Below are 16130 nucleotides of genomic sequence, written 5' to 3'. Positions count from 1 at the left end.
ATACATTCCTCTCCCCACTGTCACTTGAATCACCTGAATTGGTTAATTCATTAATCCTATCTCTGTGTTGGAACTCGTATTCATCATAGTTTAAAAGTGTAAATGGCTGGACAACCCCTGGACATCTACTTTAAACTTGTCTGTTTTATCTAAATACCTGAAGCCTGGTGCTAAGAGGAAGAGGAAGGCTGTGGTCTTGCCTCTCTGCCCCTTCCTAGTGAGATCGAGGCTCCCAGAGGACACTTCTTGTTTGAGCTGTTGAATGACTAGACGAACAGCACCCACAGTGGGCTATTGGTTCTTAAAACAGACATCCTGGGTGTTGGAGAGGACTGGACAGCATGTGTGGGCACCAAGCGCCACTTGAATCTGTCTTTCCTTGGAAAGATCTCTTCCTGAGGAGTCTTGTCCCCACTATCAGTCAGCCAGGAGTAGCCAAGATCTTCTGGAATGAGCAAAAGGAGATGAATCTCTGATGTCTGGTCCAACACTGGGCAGGAAGGAACTCTTCCATGATCCTCATGCCCCAGGTACTACATAAAGAATGAACCACAAAGGGCTCAACTATGTATTTGTCTAAGGGTATTCAGAGCGAGTGCATGGAAAATCTTGGTCTCATCCTGTTGGCAAGAGAACCAAAAAGTTCCTTTGAGCCCAGTTATGACTGAAAGAAATCCAGGGACTGAGGCCAAGCAATACCCTGCAAAAAGGGCTGAGATTTGAGTCAAAGGACTTGGGTTCAAAACCCATCTCTGGAAATTGTTACCTACCCAACCATGAGTAAATGATTTAATCTCCCTGAATCTTGCTTTTCTCAGATGTAAAATCTGGGGCTGGGGCTACATGGCCTCTGAGGTCCTTCTATGGTTCTCTCATCACCTCCAACAGTCTCTTCATTCTGACCCACCAAGTCCAAGTTGCAGGAAGGAAAACAATTTGAATGTCACCAGTAAACCCATCTCCATTGTGGGCAGGGCAGAGATCAGAGGACTCTGGATTTGGAGGAGAAAGGGGTCTTCAGGGTCTCCATGGACACATCTCTCCTTTTTCAGATGAGAGAGGAAGGCACAGAGAGTCCCACACATAGTTATTTTCATTTTCGGAGCTGCCTTTGACCTCCAAATGCTCTTTCCACTGACACTTAAAGGATGTGCCAGAGGTCACCCAGCTAGCCAGTGCTTTAAGGAGGCTTTCTAACCCTAGAGCCAACTCTTCTTACCAGGGCCCCCTGTCTTTATGGGGGATTGTACAAAGAAGTCCCTCAGGCTTTGCCCCTGTGAGAGTGGACTCTGGCACTTTGTTGTTGGTGGTCAGTGTTTACAGGTTTGAATCTTGGCACAACCACTTCTTCTCTGGGTGATCTTGGACAAGTCACTTTCCTTAACCAGGACCATTCTCTCCTCTGTCAAATGATGGGGGTGGCCGGGATGCCCTCTAAGGTTGCTGTTCAGCTCTGAAGCTCTTCTCTTGCAGCCCCCTTCCCACCCCAAAGCAGGAGCAGGCACTCACACCCTCCTACCTACTTAGGAAAGAGAAAGTTACCAGACTTAACATGGGCTGAGGAAAGCAGCCACATTCCAGGAGTGTAATGGGCCAAGTTGTGGTGCATGGTCCCCTCCGGGCTGCCCTCCCTTCCAGATGCTGCCAGTGTCCTCCGAGGGACACCTTTACACACTCCTGCACCTCCTCCCCACCCCCCAGGACAGGAACAAAGGGAGGAGGTAATACAGAGGGAACAGGGGAGGAGGGAGGGAGGGAGGGATGGAGGGAGAGAGAGAGAGAGAGAGAGAGAGAGAGAGAGAGAGAGAGAGAGAGTGTGTGTGTGTGTGTGTGTGTGTGTGTGTGTGTGTGTGTGTGTGTGTGTGTGTGTGTGTGTGTGTGTGTGTGTTTAGTGGGTTGGGAAGGGCCACCAGAGGTCGGGAAGGGGAGAGTAGGAAGCCCCTAGTCCCAGGCTCTGTCCAACATCCAGCATGGGTCTAGGTGAAGATGAAGAGGGTCAGGAAGGACCTAGAATAGAGGAGAGGCTCAAGGAAAGGATGGGATTTGAAGGTTGAAAGTTTTATGGGGAAATAGGGGGGGCGCAGCCTCCACTGGGGCTGGATGATCTGCCAGGAAGCTGGCCCCGAGGGGCCAAGCTGGCTGCCAGCCTCCCTAAGCCACCTCTGCTGACTCTCCAGCCATGCTCCAGCCTCCTCTCCACCCCCCTCCAGCCTGGGCAGATGCTGATGAAGCTGCCCTCTCTCCTCACCCCCGTCACTGCCCCTAGAAGTTTTCAGTGTCTTCAAAGAGCCAGCCAGGGGCTCCAGAGGCTAGGACTGATCTCTGAGTCTCGGATCTACCCAAGACCCCAACACCCAACAGGTGCCCGGGTCTCATCTGTGGCCACACCGGGTGTGCCTATGTGGGGCGGTCTCTCAGCTTACTGAGATCTGGATGGGTTATTTTTGTTGATTGGTTGGTTCTTGATTTGGCAACTGGATCCCAGAATCAGGTCCAAATTCCCCTTGGCCCAGACACACGGGCAGGTAGAAGAGATCCAGGTTCTGATGGAGGCCAAAGGGTGAGCTCCAACTGTACAGATGGGCAGAGGACCAGCCAGCCAAGCTCTAGATTCTGTGGCTAGAGGGGTGGTGCTGATGTTTGTCTTGGCAAGCTCTCCCAGGGTCACCCTGGGTGAGTCCCTTCACCTCCTTGATCCCGAGTATCCCTTCTGCTAAAAAGGACACCCCTGGACTCAGTCTCTGTGGAGCCAGTGGTATATTATTGGCTGTGAAAATGGTAGGCAGAGACCTTTGCTTCAGAGGCCAGACAGGGAGAGAAGCAAGGGGTTAATTTACCGCCTTAAGGAAGATAAAAGATCCCAACTAAGCAAGTCTTTTCCTTCTTCCCCTCTTCCAGCTTTCAGAATTCATGCCCAGAGGCAACCACGTCCTCCCACCCCCTTCCTGGCAGCACCTCCTCCACCCTCTCTTCCGGAGGGCCCTCCCCCTTCCTCTGCCCCACCTTGCAGAGCAGACTCTGAGTCGGGATACTGGGGGGCAGGGGGTGGGCTGGGCTGGGGGGGCTGTCCTGTGCTTGGCCCCTCCGCCTGTCTGACCTTCCCTGGGCAGCACACAGTGCCCGCAGGGCACAGAGCCTCCGGGGCCCTGGGATGCACCAGATGCATTCATTGCTCAGGGCTTCTGGCTTGAGTTTCACAGCAAAGATGGGGAGGTGGGGGAAGGGGGAAGGTGGGGGAAGAGGGGAGGGGGCCCTCCCCCCACCCATCCTGTCCCTGGGGTCGTGTGGAGCCCCAGTGCTTCACGGCTAAGCTGCAGCCAGCAGAAGGGCCCACCTGCCCGATGTCAACATCTGTGGGCGCGGCCCGGGAGGAATGTGCCGCTCCCAGCCCGGTGCAGCCCATTAATCCCAGTCGCTGACAGGTGGCAACAGGCGGCCCTTGGGCTGGGGCTGTGAGGGAGGGTTCCCCCCCCTTTTCTTTTCTTTCTTTTTTTTAAAAACTTCATCACCACAAAGGAGCCTCCCCCCTTCCTAGGTCTGACTGCTGGCTGGTGGGGAATGAGGGTAAGGAAGGAGAGAGACAAAAAGTGAAAGCTCCCTGGGGCGTCCACCCTGGTGCCCCAAGGCCACTTTGGGACTCTCAGCAAGGCTCTTCTGGCTCTTTGCTCATTCGTACACTGAAGTGTGTGTGCGCCCGTGTGAGCTTCAGCACTTGCAAGTATTCTGCAGATGGGGAAACTGAGGCTGAAATAAGCCCCCTGCTGGGCCCCCTTGTCACCCAGCCAGGAGTGAGGGGTGCTTCAGAGGCAATTTGAAACCAGGTCTTCTGACTCTAAGCCAACAACTCTCTCCTCAGGACCCCAGACTCGCAGAGAGCTGGGAGCAATATTTGAGCTTATCTGATCCACTCCCCCCACAGATCTCAGGATGGCACATGTCGCATCTCTCTTGGGTCATGGCTTGGGAAAGCAGGTGGAAGCCATTCTATGGAAGAGTAGGAAATGGGGTTTATGGAAGCCCTGCGGGCCAGTCTGGAGGGGGCAGAGGCCAGGGCTCGCCAAGTTCACCATTCAGATTCAAGACACAGCATAAGCAAAGTAATGGAGGCTGGGTTCTCAAGAGAAGAGCCTCCCACTTGGGTGGTGTGGACCATGCCTGGTACATTGCCCTCAACTTTCCTTCACGGCCTGACATTTCTCCGCTTCCAGGATGGATGCAGAGTCACTTCAAAGCAATGCTGCCTGCCCACCCCCTCCCCCAGAGGCCATTAGCACAGCCCTCTTTTCTGCTTCCTGAGCCAGTGTGCAGAATTGGATGGATTTGAACAGTGACAGTTTTCATTACCTTCCGTGTGTCCTTGGGGGTGGGGAGAGACTGACAATTTTAAGTTGTTTTCTTTTTTCCCCTCATACATCTGTTTTCTCTCTATCCCATAGTCCCTCAGTGAACTTCCTGGATGGACTACTTTTCAGAATCCCACCCCCAAGCATTTCCTCCTCCTTTCTTTGTCCCTTTATGGAAACTAGTCCTAGTCTTACCTCTGAGCCTCAGTTTCCGGATCCTTCAAGAAATGCTTAAAGTAACCTACCCCAGGGACCATCTCTACAGAAGAAAGAAGCAAAGCCGCTCCCTCCCTCACTGGGCACATAGCTCATCTATCTCCTTTGCTGCCAATGGCACAAGAGGCAAGCCCCTCTCCCCTACAGGGCCACCAAAGGCCAGATTTCAAGGCATCTCAGAGGCAGGACCTAACCATGCATCCCCTTCCTGCCTTGCCCAGCAGGCTTCCCAATAGTGGGGAACCTACTGCCTCCTCAGGAGGCCCCTTCTGTTCTGTCATCAATGATCTTCTTTTCCACCCCCACCCCACCCACTGCTCTTGCTTCCATTGGAGCGCGGAAAGTCATGGAATCCTTTGTACAGGTGAAGGCCATTCACATATTGGAAGAGAGCTTTCCAACCCCCAACCCTCAACTCCCCACACACCTGGGCCTTCTCTCCTCTGGGCTAATAAACCTCCACAGTGCTGTCCAGACTGGGATGCTGAAGGACTCCCTCTCCGCTGTGAGTGGGAGCAGAAGGTAATGAATACCATAAAGTAATCTGAAAGAAACTTGTGTGAGTAACTTAGAACATTTGTCCTAAACCTTGGTCAGTTTTCATGGTGAGATATAAGTAGATGGCGGGTGGGTGTCAAACGTATATATTTTTTAATTTTCAGAGACATAGCACTGACTGTTTCTGGAACTGAACGATCGGCACTGCTGTGGGTTTTGGTACGTTGGGGGCTTATTTCTGAATGTTGGGGAGTGAAGAGAAATCCCCATTATGTTCTGAAGACATGTTAGTTACATATGAAGTGTTGGTTATCATCACAAAACACAACATCTAGAAGGACCAGAGACTAATCAACTGATGACTAAGCATTTATTAAGCACCTACTATGAGTTACAGCTTGTGCTAAGAGCCGAGGATCCAAAGAAAGAGCAGAATAGTACCTCCCTTCAAGAAGCTTGCATTGTAATGAGGGTGATAAATATATATAAATGGGAACATACTAGATAACTACACAGTAGATGGAAGGTGGCTTGGGGGAGGGGGGTCAGTGGTTGCTACGGAGTGTAGGAAGAAGACACCCCCCTGGAGGCATTTGATTGTATAATTCCTGTCATTGCCAGGGTTCTGGGAGGGAACTGGGCATACCTCAAGCCAGCTCTCACTTGAATTTCACAAACAATCAGTACCATTTCCTCCAGGAGATTTTGAAGGGATAAATGGTTGAGCTGGACAGTTTGATTTGTAAAAGCTCCTTTGTTGACACACCTTCAGGAGAGGGGGGTGTTGAGAAATTGGGCAGGTGTCTGCTGATATTAGCTGGCATGTGGCTGGATGAATGGAGATGCTGCATTACGAGTGTGGATGCCAAGTGCCTGTAACACAGTATGCCTACTCAGGCAGGTGGCGAGGGCAAGACGAAGGATGCTGGAATGCTTTGTCAAATGTTTTCCTCCTCCTTTTTTTTTCTTTTTCCTTGGAACATGTTATTAGTAAAGGACTAGATTTACTCTTGTTCTCAAAACCTCCCTGGAGTGAGCTTTTGGTTTAGAACCTGCCTTTTCTTTAGGGACATTTCTCCCTTCACCTTTGCCTCCTGGGGTTTAAAATCAAACTAACCCAGGGAATTCTTGTTTTCCTCTATTCCTTTATCATATGCCTTTATTGTTTTGATTTCCTTTATTTGGTATAATTTCCTTTATTATTCTTTATTTTTCTTGTATTTCTTTGTTATACTTTTATTGCAGAAGATCTAGATATGGGGAGTTGGAGGCATTTGCTCATTTCAGTGACTCCTTCTCTCTGGAAAGAACACGATATCAGATTTGCCAAAGAGGAAACTTGATGGGGCCCAACCCTGAACCTGCCTCCCCAGATTCTAGCATTTGTCAGTTTGGGCAATCTTGAGTTTTTGCAAACACCTCCAGGAAAAAAGAAAAAAAAAAAGATGGAAATAGAAATGGGGGATGGGATTCTCACTCTTTAAATAGCCATCTTCCCCCCAACCAAAAAGGGGCTGCCACAGCGCCATCATCTCACTTTGGTCACTGGGCCTCTTGGCCCACAGCTTCCAGCAGAGATGGCTCCTCTGATCTCTGAGCTCAAAGCTCCAGCTTATGTGTTTGAATTGCCCTTGCTAAGTCCGATCAATGATGTTCTCCCTCTTGGGTTGGTCAATATTCCCCATTTTCTTTTCCTTTTTCTTTTCTTCAGGCAATGAGGGTTAAGAGACTTGCCCAACGTCACACAGCTAGTAAGTGTCAAGTGTCTGAAGCTGGATTTGAACTCAGGTCCTCCTGAATCCAGGTGTGGTGCTTTATCCACTGTGCCGCCTAGCTGCCCTGATTCCCTGTTTTCTAAGCTGAAGCCCACACTGCGTGTTGAGTTGGCCATGTGCACTCAGAGCATGTAAACCCTATCCGTGCTTTTTTTCTTTAAATCTCTCGAAAACAGAATCCCTGACAGCCAGTGGGCATGCTGTGCCCAGGCTCAGGGCTGTCTGTCATACAAACCCAGTGAGGACATTCTGCGGTGCTCACAGAGCTGGTGGTTTAGAAGCCAAGGACCAACAGACCCCTCCCTCTGCTCTTTATTTCCTGAGTACCTGGGGTCATGTCTTTTCACATCTGCTGGCCTCAGTCTCCCCATCTGTATAAAGGTGACAGTTAAACGAGGTGATTTTCAAAATCCCTTCTAGCACTAATGTTAATGGTCAGAGGGGGAAGGCTAGGCATGGCACTTTGCTCCATGGACCCAGGATGGCTTTAGGGTTTCCCATCATTCCCTCCCATCCATCTAGGATTCATGGTTACCTGCTTGATCCCAGAGGTTACTGCAATGGTCACTGGAGAAAAAGCCTGGCCCCTTGTTTGAGGCTCTTGCCCTGTCTGAGCAGTGCTGCTTGGACATCCTCTCGCCTCTCTTGACTGTGATGCTTCTAATGCCTTGTTCTTCAGAACCTTGTGGACCTAAACACATACGTGTGAGTAGGGTAGCATAGTGAGGAGGGAGCCAGCCATGAAGTCAGGAAGACTTGCCTCTCATCCGTACTGGCTGTGTGACCCTGGGAAAGTTTCTTAACCACTCACTGTGTTTGACAACCATGAAAACTCTAAGATGTACCAGAGTGGCTGCCTACATCACTGGAGGGAGTTTTCACAGTGGGAGTACTCACATTGAAGAAATCACAGGTCTGGACAGGCCTTGAATAGTGTATTTATTATGTATGCTTTCAAACCCACAAACCAAATAATTTATGCTAATTGTCAGAAATAGGTCAATAAATTCCTAAAATCCTCAATTGTGCTATGTTCTACAGGGTTCTTTGTTTTGATGGTAATGCTGCAAGTCCAACAGTATCACCAGGCCATCCATAGGAATGGTCCAGGCCAGGAGTCGCCTTTGGGGGCCTCCTGTCTAACCCTCTCACTTTACCTCACTTTTCACAGAGGAAATGGAGTCCCTGAGAGGTGACTGCTCAAGCTCACACAGCCAGGAGTAAAGCTCAGGACCCCTCCTCTGTGCCCCTTGATCTCCTGCGGGCATGTCCCAAGGACCAGAAACCAGGCCCAGCAAGGATCTGCTCTCGGCGGATAGAGCCTGGAGCTGGTCTGGAATCAGGAAGACCTGAGATCAAATCCAGCCTCAGACATCTCCTAGCTGTGTGTCCCTGGGCAAGTCACTTGACCTCTGATTGCCTTAAACAACAGGAGAAGGAAATGGTGAATCATTCCAGTATCTTTGCCAAGAAAACCCCAAATGGGTCACAGAGTCAGACACAACTAAACCAACAAACAATACCAAAGGATCTTTCCCCTTTCTCATTTCCAGGCACTTCCCAGTAGAAATGCCAGATGGAAGAGTGTTCTTTCAGGGGAGAGGCACTGGGACATTTGTCGCTAGGGTATCTAGAATGGGTTTCCTTTGTTATCCCCAAGCCCATTCTACCTGCATACCCTGCATCATGCAGAGCTGCACCATGACTGATCCCCCTATTAGAGTATAAGCCCTTTGAAGGCATACACCACAAAGTCACTTTTTAGCTGTGTATACTCAGAGCCAGCAGGGTCTTTGCTTGTAGAATGAACCCCACAATCTCAGGGGTGGAAGAGACTCTGAGGTCATCTAGTGTAGTAAGTCCCTGAGTCACAACACGCCTGATAGGTTCTCATCAATCCTGTTTTAGAAGACTCTGTGAAGATCCTTGTTCAGGCCGGAGGAGTTGGACAAGATGGCCTGTGAAGTCCCTAAAAAGTGTAAGATTTGGTATTTCTGAGTTGGAGAACTCTCTTTGACTCCTACCAGTATGGCCAGAGTTTTGAGGAGAGGTAGCCTTGCCTCATGTGAGGAGGCCTCTGGATAGACCATTGTTTCCTTAAAACAGAAGTTTGGGGGAAATAATCCATTACAGGGAAGCTATACAGGAGGACCCGAGTTCAAATCCAGCCTCAGACACTTGACACTTACTAGTTGTGTGACCCTGGGCAAGTCACTTAACCTCCATTGTCCAGCAAAAACCAAAACCAACCAAACAAACAAAAATACAAAAATAAAAACAGAAAACCAGAAGCTTGGGATATTTGATGACTGGATGTGCCCTTCTCCTCCTCTTTGGCTTCCTCTTCTGTATAATAAAGGAGTTGACCTAACTGACCGACCTCTGAGATTCCTCTAGCTAAAGCTCTGTCCTCCTCTGGTCAGTGAAGCGGGATCTTCCATCATCAGAAAGGTTCTAGAAGATTCTGGGATCACTGTCTAGTGCCAGCGCCAGAAGCAATGTCATGCTGGGGTCAGGAGGAGATTGAGATCTCAATGTGGAAAGCATTGCGTGCAAAATTCAAGGCTGATTGATTTCTGAGGATGATGAGAGAAGTCAAAAAGTCAGAGACACAAAAATGGTCAGAAGGAAGCATGTCAGATCACTAAAGAGAGAGCTGAAAAGAGAAGAAATTCTTGGTATCAGAAACAAGAGAAGTATCAAATATTGCCTCGCTTTGGAAAGGATGAATGAGCAAAAACCCCAGGGGCAATTGAGGGGAAGAGAATGAATGTAGAGACTGAAAAAGCCAGTGGTTTATATTCCTTGACAAGGAAAAGGAGGTGAGCATTGGGATGAGAAGCATGGATTATGGGGGGATGAGAGGCCAGCGCTGAGATAAGGGCCTTCTCAGTGAATCAAGAGTATTCAGATCTGTGTCCTCCAATGATTCAAATTGCAGGCACATTCAAAATAAATACCAAAAAAAGCACATCACATGTCACAAGTTGTCCCAGGCCTGCCAGGTGTCATGGAGGAACTCTTTCAGAAAGCTGGAATGCTAGCGTCAGGCCAGCTTGAGGGCTGTCATTTGACAAAGATGAAGGAATGGTCGTGGAAACTACAGACCCAGAAGCTTTTCTCACACTCCAAGAAAAGGGCTTATGAAATCCCAACAGGAAGACAGAGTGAAGACACTTCAAAGACAATCTGGGACCTCTAGCACCCAGTCGGGGCTCCCAAAGAACACAAAGAATGCCAGGATGCTCTAATCTCTCCCAGTTCCTACCCAGACAGCCTGGTGATGGGCAGGATAGAAATACCTAGAACCGAGCTTGACTTGACTGAGAAGGTTGGAGTTTTGATTTGGTCCCATGGGACATGCTCATAGAACTTTATGAATAGAGGCTTCAGGGAAGAGAGTCTGTGTTTGCAGGGCAGCATCTTATGGGCCTAGGGGGGATTCTTCAAGTTCAGTCCTAACCCTAATGTGCAAATCTTTGTCAGTGAATTGCACATTGGGATATCCCGGAACAGAGGACCTACTTGTTAGTTTGGTGAGAGGATCATAGTTGGAGGGCTGGAAAGACTTTTGGAGACCCCTGGGTCCAACTCCCTCATTTGATAGCTGAGAGTAGGTGACCTGGCCGTGGTGACAAGTGACCTTGGTTATCTTTCTACTGTGTCATCGAGATGTTTGACCAGCTGGACAAGAAGAGAAGAGGGAACCAGCTTTTTGGGGAGCTAGTATCATAGTTCAAAGTGACCCTAGGATGTTGGAGAAGTGAAAGAGTAGAAACCAAGCCCCTTAAAATTCCTTAGGCCAGGCCAGGGAGTGAAAATAAATGTCCAGAATCCCAAAAAGCAAAACAAAACTAAAACAAAACAGGGCTCTTTGGAGATGTGACTCCTAGTCCTTTGAAAAGAAGCAAATCACAGTGAGTGATTAAGATGGGGCACCTGGATTGAGAATAATTAAAAGGAGGCACACAGGGAGAAATTCTGTCCTAGTTCTCTCAGTCTTCTTGTTCCAGGGAGATGAGTAATAAGACACATCCCACTTTAGTTATCAACTTCAGGAAAAATCGTTCATACAATAAGAGATCCCATAAAGTGGAATTGACTGCTCTAGAGGTAACGGGTTCCCTCTTACTGAGGGTCTTCCAGCAGTGGATGGTTGACCACCAAGTGTCAAATCTGAAATTCTGAGATGTGTATTTTGGAACTAAATGATAGAAAATGAGGAGAGTCAGAAGAAGAGTGAAAGGTTGAGGAATTGTAATCATTTAGAAAAGATAAAGGAATTGGGACAAGAGTTAAAGTTAGATGACTATGTATATCCTCTAAGATGGCAGATGACTCATCCATGACATTAGAGGCCATGGATGATCCAAACTGTGCTCTCCAGCAGTACCAGTGTCAAAATAAGAACAAAGATTGAGGGGGCAACAGTAGCATTAGACATGTCCAAAAGTGGTAGGTAAACAAAAAGATCATAATTCCTCCTTTCCTGGGTCTGGGGAATCTATTCCCAAATGATTTTTGAAAAAGGGAAGAGTTACCTAAAAAGACAATTGATGAACATCTAACTCGTGTCTCGGAGTACGGTATGTGGCTGTCAGTCACTCTAATATCTTACTTTTTGTCTTATCTAGTGGTATAAGTTTTTATTTGAAGAGCAAATGATTACCATATAACCCTTTTAATTTTGCATGCTGCCAGCAGTGACTTAACCAACTCTAGATTCTTTAATGGAACTTAATATTTGAAAAAAAAAAAAGAGAGAGAGAGAGATTATAGCATAGGTAAACATGGGCAGCTAGGCGGTACAGTGTAGAATGCTGGGCCTAGAGTCAAGATGACTCATCTTCCTGAGTCCAAATCTGGCCTCAGACATGTACTAGCTGGGTGACTCTGGGCAAGTCATTTAACCCTGGGTGCCTCACTTTCTTCAACTGTAAAATGAACTGGAGAAGGAAATCGCAAACCACTGCAGTTTCTTTGCCAAGAAAACCCCAAATGGGTTCACAAAGAATTGGACACAAGTGATCACCAGCACCAGCAAGAAAACATTACATTCCTATGGAGGGAGGGGTGGGACACAGCTGAGCTTGTTGCTAATATGAGCAAATGTGTTTCTGTCCTTTTTCATTTTCAGTTGCTAGAGCTCAGAACAGTCCTCCAGAGGGTCTTTCTTATTTAAAGGATCTTGGCACCAAAAAGCTGACCTGTGCTTTCCAACAAGGAGCTTAATGACCTCTTCTAAGGCCGACCATGTTGTGTTTTCTTTCTTGCCTGCCTCGAAATATTTTGTTTATGTTTCTCTTGCACCTTATCTATCCTGGGCTGAGAACAATGCATTTGTCCTTCGGCTTGCCTCAGAGGCTTTGTTCTCAACAGTGTGTGGTTCTAGATTTTACCCCTCTACATCTCATAACCCAAACTCAAATAGGGATTTGTTTTGCTGGGGGAACACTCCAGAGAACAAACATTTGTGAATCTCTTTGTCCCATTCACTCAATGTTTCCCCCTCCCCTTTTCAAATGTGTCTTTATTTATACAATTTCTGGCTATCAGCAGGAAACCTTCAACCTTGGTAAATCACTATCTCCATTGACATAGGAGTTTCACAACTGGGATTTTTGGGTTCATTTTTGGCCTGCTTCCTATGGCCTGGGGCCATGTAAAACCTTTTTTTTTTTTTGCTCTTCTTAATCCCTAGCCTGTAGGCATGTAGAACTGATTGTGCAACTGTGCCCCTAGCATGGAGAGATTTTGAAACTTAATTTTCACTGGAACTGCAACACTTCTTTAAAAAGAAATAAAGGAAGAGAGAGCAAAGAATGAAAGGGAAGGTTCTGTTTCAGCCGTGGAGAAATGGCTTTTCCAGTGGAGCGTCTCCTTTGTCACCTCATCGCAGGGAAATCACAAAACATGGAGAAGGAATCCTTGTTCCTTTTGCCCTGTTTCTAGGTTGCTTGCCAACATCTCTTCCCTGGAACAGGATGCGTCTGCCAATTTAGCATCACAACCTGTGTGTGCCTGTTTATTCTTTGTTTGGATAACTGTTACCAGGCACACGGCGAGGGGAGGGTGGTGCCAGTGACTGGGTGGTTGCACCTCAGCATGAGCCACTGGTTGGAAAGCAATGGTTTGGCTGGGTCCGGTGGGAGATAGATGCCTTTTAATTCATGATAATGACACCAATAATGATAAATGATGCTGGCAAACCTTTATACAGTGTGCACAGCAGCCTGGGATAGTAGGTGGTATAAGAATGTTCATCCCCACGTTACAGTTCATAGAGTTTAAGTGATCCATCCAGGGCATTCTGATAGTAATCAGAATATAGGGCACTTGGACCCTGAGGTCTTCACACTCCCAAACCTGTGTTCTTTCCCCTACAAGTGTCGATTCTGATAGAGATAGGGAGGTAGGGTCCTGGAGAAAATGGTGTAGTGATAACATTTGGCCAGTGGCCAGCTGTACTTCATACTTTTTCAAGGCCCGCAATCATAGATCTTGGGGTCCCTGTGGACCTCCTGTGCAATTCCTCCCTGAATAAGAATTCCCTTTCTGAGATTTCCCTGAGCTCCTGCTTGGAGATTCCCACTGAGGGGGAGTCTTCCACCTCCCAGGGCAGGGCCTTCACATTGGCACAGTTTTCTTTGTTGGGAAGTTTTGTTTTGTTTTGTTTTCCTTATATTGATCTTGGTCACCTGGGCCCATTATTCCTAATCCTGCCTTCAGGGGTCAAGCAGAGTTAGTGCAATCCCTTCTTCTAGTGACAAACTTGAAAATGTTTGAGATGCCTAAAGTCTTTTCTTCATGGTTCTTCTGATTTTGAAATCAGCAAAGAAATTAAACACACATACTTACACACACATGTATATACACTCACATAGATACATACATATATCTATGCAGTATCTGCAGGGTTCCTCAAAACTCTTAGCATAATGTTAAGCTATTACAATTTAACCATACAGCAGGCAGGCAGCAGAATGCTGGGGGATGCATTTTGGCCTCAGATGATCACCAGGGTGGTATATGTGGCCAAGTATTTTTTTTGAGTTCTCACTGGAGGAGCTTGGGTTTTAAGTTCAGCTCTACTATTCACCACCTAAATGCCCTTTTACAAATCAACTAACCTCATTAGGTCTCAATTTCCTCTTCTGAAAAATGAAAAGATTGAACTAGATCAAGGGTTCTTAAGCCAGCATCCATGGAGTTGTTTTCTTTTAATATTTTGATAAATGCTTTTCCATAAAACCAGTTTCCTTTGTAACCCTATGCATTTTATGTATTTTGAAAAAAATTGATTCTGAGAGGGATCCATAGGTTTCTGAAGACTATCCAATGGGTGGGTGGCACAAGCAAGTTTAAGAGCCCCTAGAGTACGTGACAGTAAACGTCTAGTTACACGGGGTGCTACGGATACAAATTACCTTTACTCTTTCATTCAAACATGACATTACCTAGGAGGTAATTATTCTAGGTATTATCAGAGCCATTTTATGGATAAGAAAACCAAGTTTAAAAATGGGATTTGGCTATCATCACATGGACAGAATTTGACCTGAGTTCTTCAGGACTTCATCTACTATAGGAGCTGCCTCTCATGAGTAACCTCGGTCATTCTCTCTCTCTCTCTCTCTCTCTCTCTCTCTCTCTCTCTCTCTCTCTCTCTCTCTCTCTCTCTCTCAACAGTATTCTACAGAGCTGAAGAAACTGTACTGCCAGATAGCAAAGACCTGCCCCATTCAGATCAAGGTGATGACCCCTCCGCCGCAAGGTGCTGTGATACGGGCAATGCCCGTGTATAAGAAGGCTGAGCATGTCACAGAGGTGGTCAAGCGCTGCCCCAATCATGAACTGAGTCGGGAATTCAATGAAGGTAAGGAGACTGAGATGGGATCCTCTGCCTCCTTTCAGTTTGCTCTCTTAGAGCACACTCATCCCTTTAATTTGTCTCCCAAACATCTTCTGCAGTTTATAACTGACACAAATTCAACCTCACGGGCTGAGGGATAAGCGACTAGTTATTTTTTGTTTTCTAAAGTTTCAGTTGATGATTTCTCCTGTTTTGAACCTTTCCACTAACCATTCATAGATGTGCTTAGTGTCTGAACCTATCTCCTGTTACCGTGTCCAGATTAGGCTAAGCGTGAAGAAAGTCATGGGTAGGCCCATAGGCAATTTGGGCCTTCTTCTATGAAGCTATCCTTGGAAGGGAGATTCAAAAAACAAAATGGAGGTGGGACGAATAGGAGATAGGAGGAGGAAAGAGAGGTTGAAAATGGGAGAAGAAATGGTGGATCAGAGACTTTGGCATAGAATAAATTCTTGAAGGTACAGAATGTTGCCAAAGAGCAGAATTCAAAGAAAATAGGGTTCAAGGCAAAGACAGAGAAGGGCCTTCAGAGGAGAGTTGAGATCAGCAAAGCTTAGAAGAGAATGTGAGTAGGGCAAAGGGCATGGGAGTGGGAGAAAGTGAACATGGATCAGGAAAAGAAGGGAAATACTCAGCAAACCAGCAATGGGCAAATGTGACCCAAGGAAGAGAACAAGAAAATATGAGAGAAAGAGAACAGGTAAGAAACAGCATGAAACTGTGGGAGAAGTAGGGCGGCATGATCAATGGGATCACAGGATGCCACTGCTCAGACTATTTCTTCTGACATCCTCTTTATGGGAGTCTGCCAATATTTGTCCTATAAGAGAGAATTGGCTTTGTTTAGACCCTAAAATCATTTACCTCCATTCTTGCCATCATTATTGATCAACCAGTTCATTTTCTTTCTTTATATTATTTATTGACTGAAATTTTAAATGCCTTCAATTCATTTTCCTTGGATCTTTGCAGAGTAAGATTGGTCCTGCCTCATGTACCTCTGCCTCACCCAGTTGTGTGTATGTGTGTGTGTGTGTGTGTGTGTGTGCACATGTGTACACACATATACATGGGTGCCTGTACCCACAGTTCCCAGGGATGTGCTGAGCACCTCTCAGCTTCACCCATTTCTTTGAGCATAGGACTCAGCCAGCAGCCACCATCTGGAGGCCCCTTATCTTACATTAAATAACAATACAGCTTAATGTAGCTGGAAAGGTTAGCACAAAATGCAGAGCATTGTTGGTTATAGTTTGGAGACCTTTTGACATGCAAAACATGTGCAGCAATCTCTGGGCTCAAATTGTTGTATTTTGATTTTAACCTAGACCCTACTTCTTTCTCCCTTCCTTCAGAGTAGATTTTTGAACTTTCCTCTAGCTTGAGCTAAAAAAGTAATGACCACATTCCATTAATACCCATGAA

General features: G+C 46.9%; 1 protein-coding gene across 3 annotated transcripts in view; it reads left to right on the top strand.

Moving 5' to 3' along the window:
• The window catches only part of TP63 (tumor protein p63), a 217083-nt gene that overhangs the window by 167038 nt on the left and 33915 nt on the right, over positions 1–16130 (top strand). For all 3 annotated transcript variants that reach the window (XM_043994855.1, XM_043994856.1, XM_043994857.1), the window contains one exon: positions 14522–14708. In XM_043994855.1, coding sequence (XP_043850790.1) covers positions 14522–14708 — 187 coding nt within the window. The remainder of the gene's footprint in view (positions 1–14521; positions 14709–16130) is intronic.

This window comes from Dromiciops gliroides, chromosome 3 (genome assembly GCF_019393635.1).
Source record: "Dromiciops gliroides isolate mDroGli1 chromosome 3, mDroGli1.pri, whole genome shotgun sequence".
Lineage (NCBI taxonomy): Eukaryota > Metazoa > Chordata > Mammalia > Microbiotheria > Microbiotheriidae > Dromiciops > Dromiciops gliroides.
This window is presented reverse-complemented; position numbering and strand designations above follow the sequence as displayed.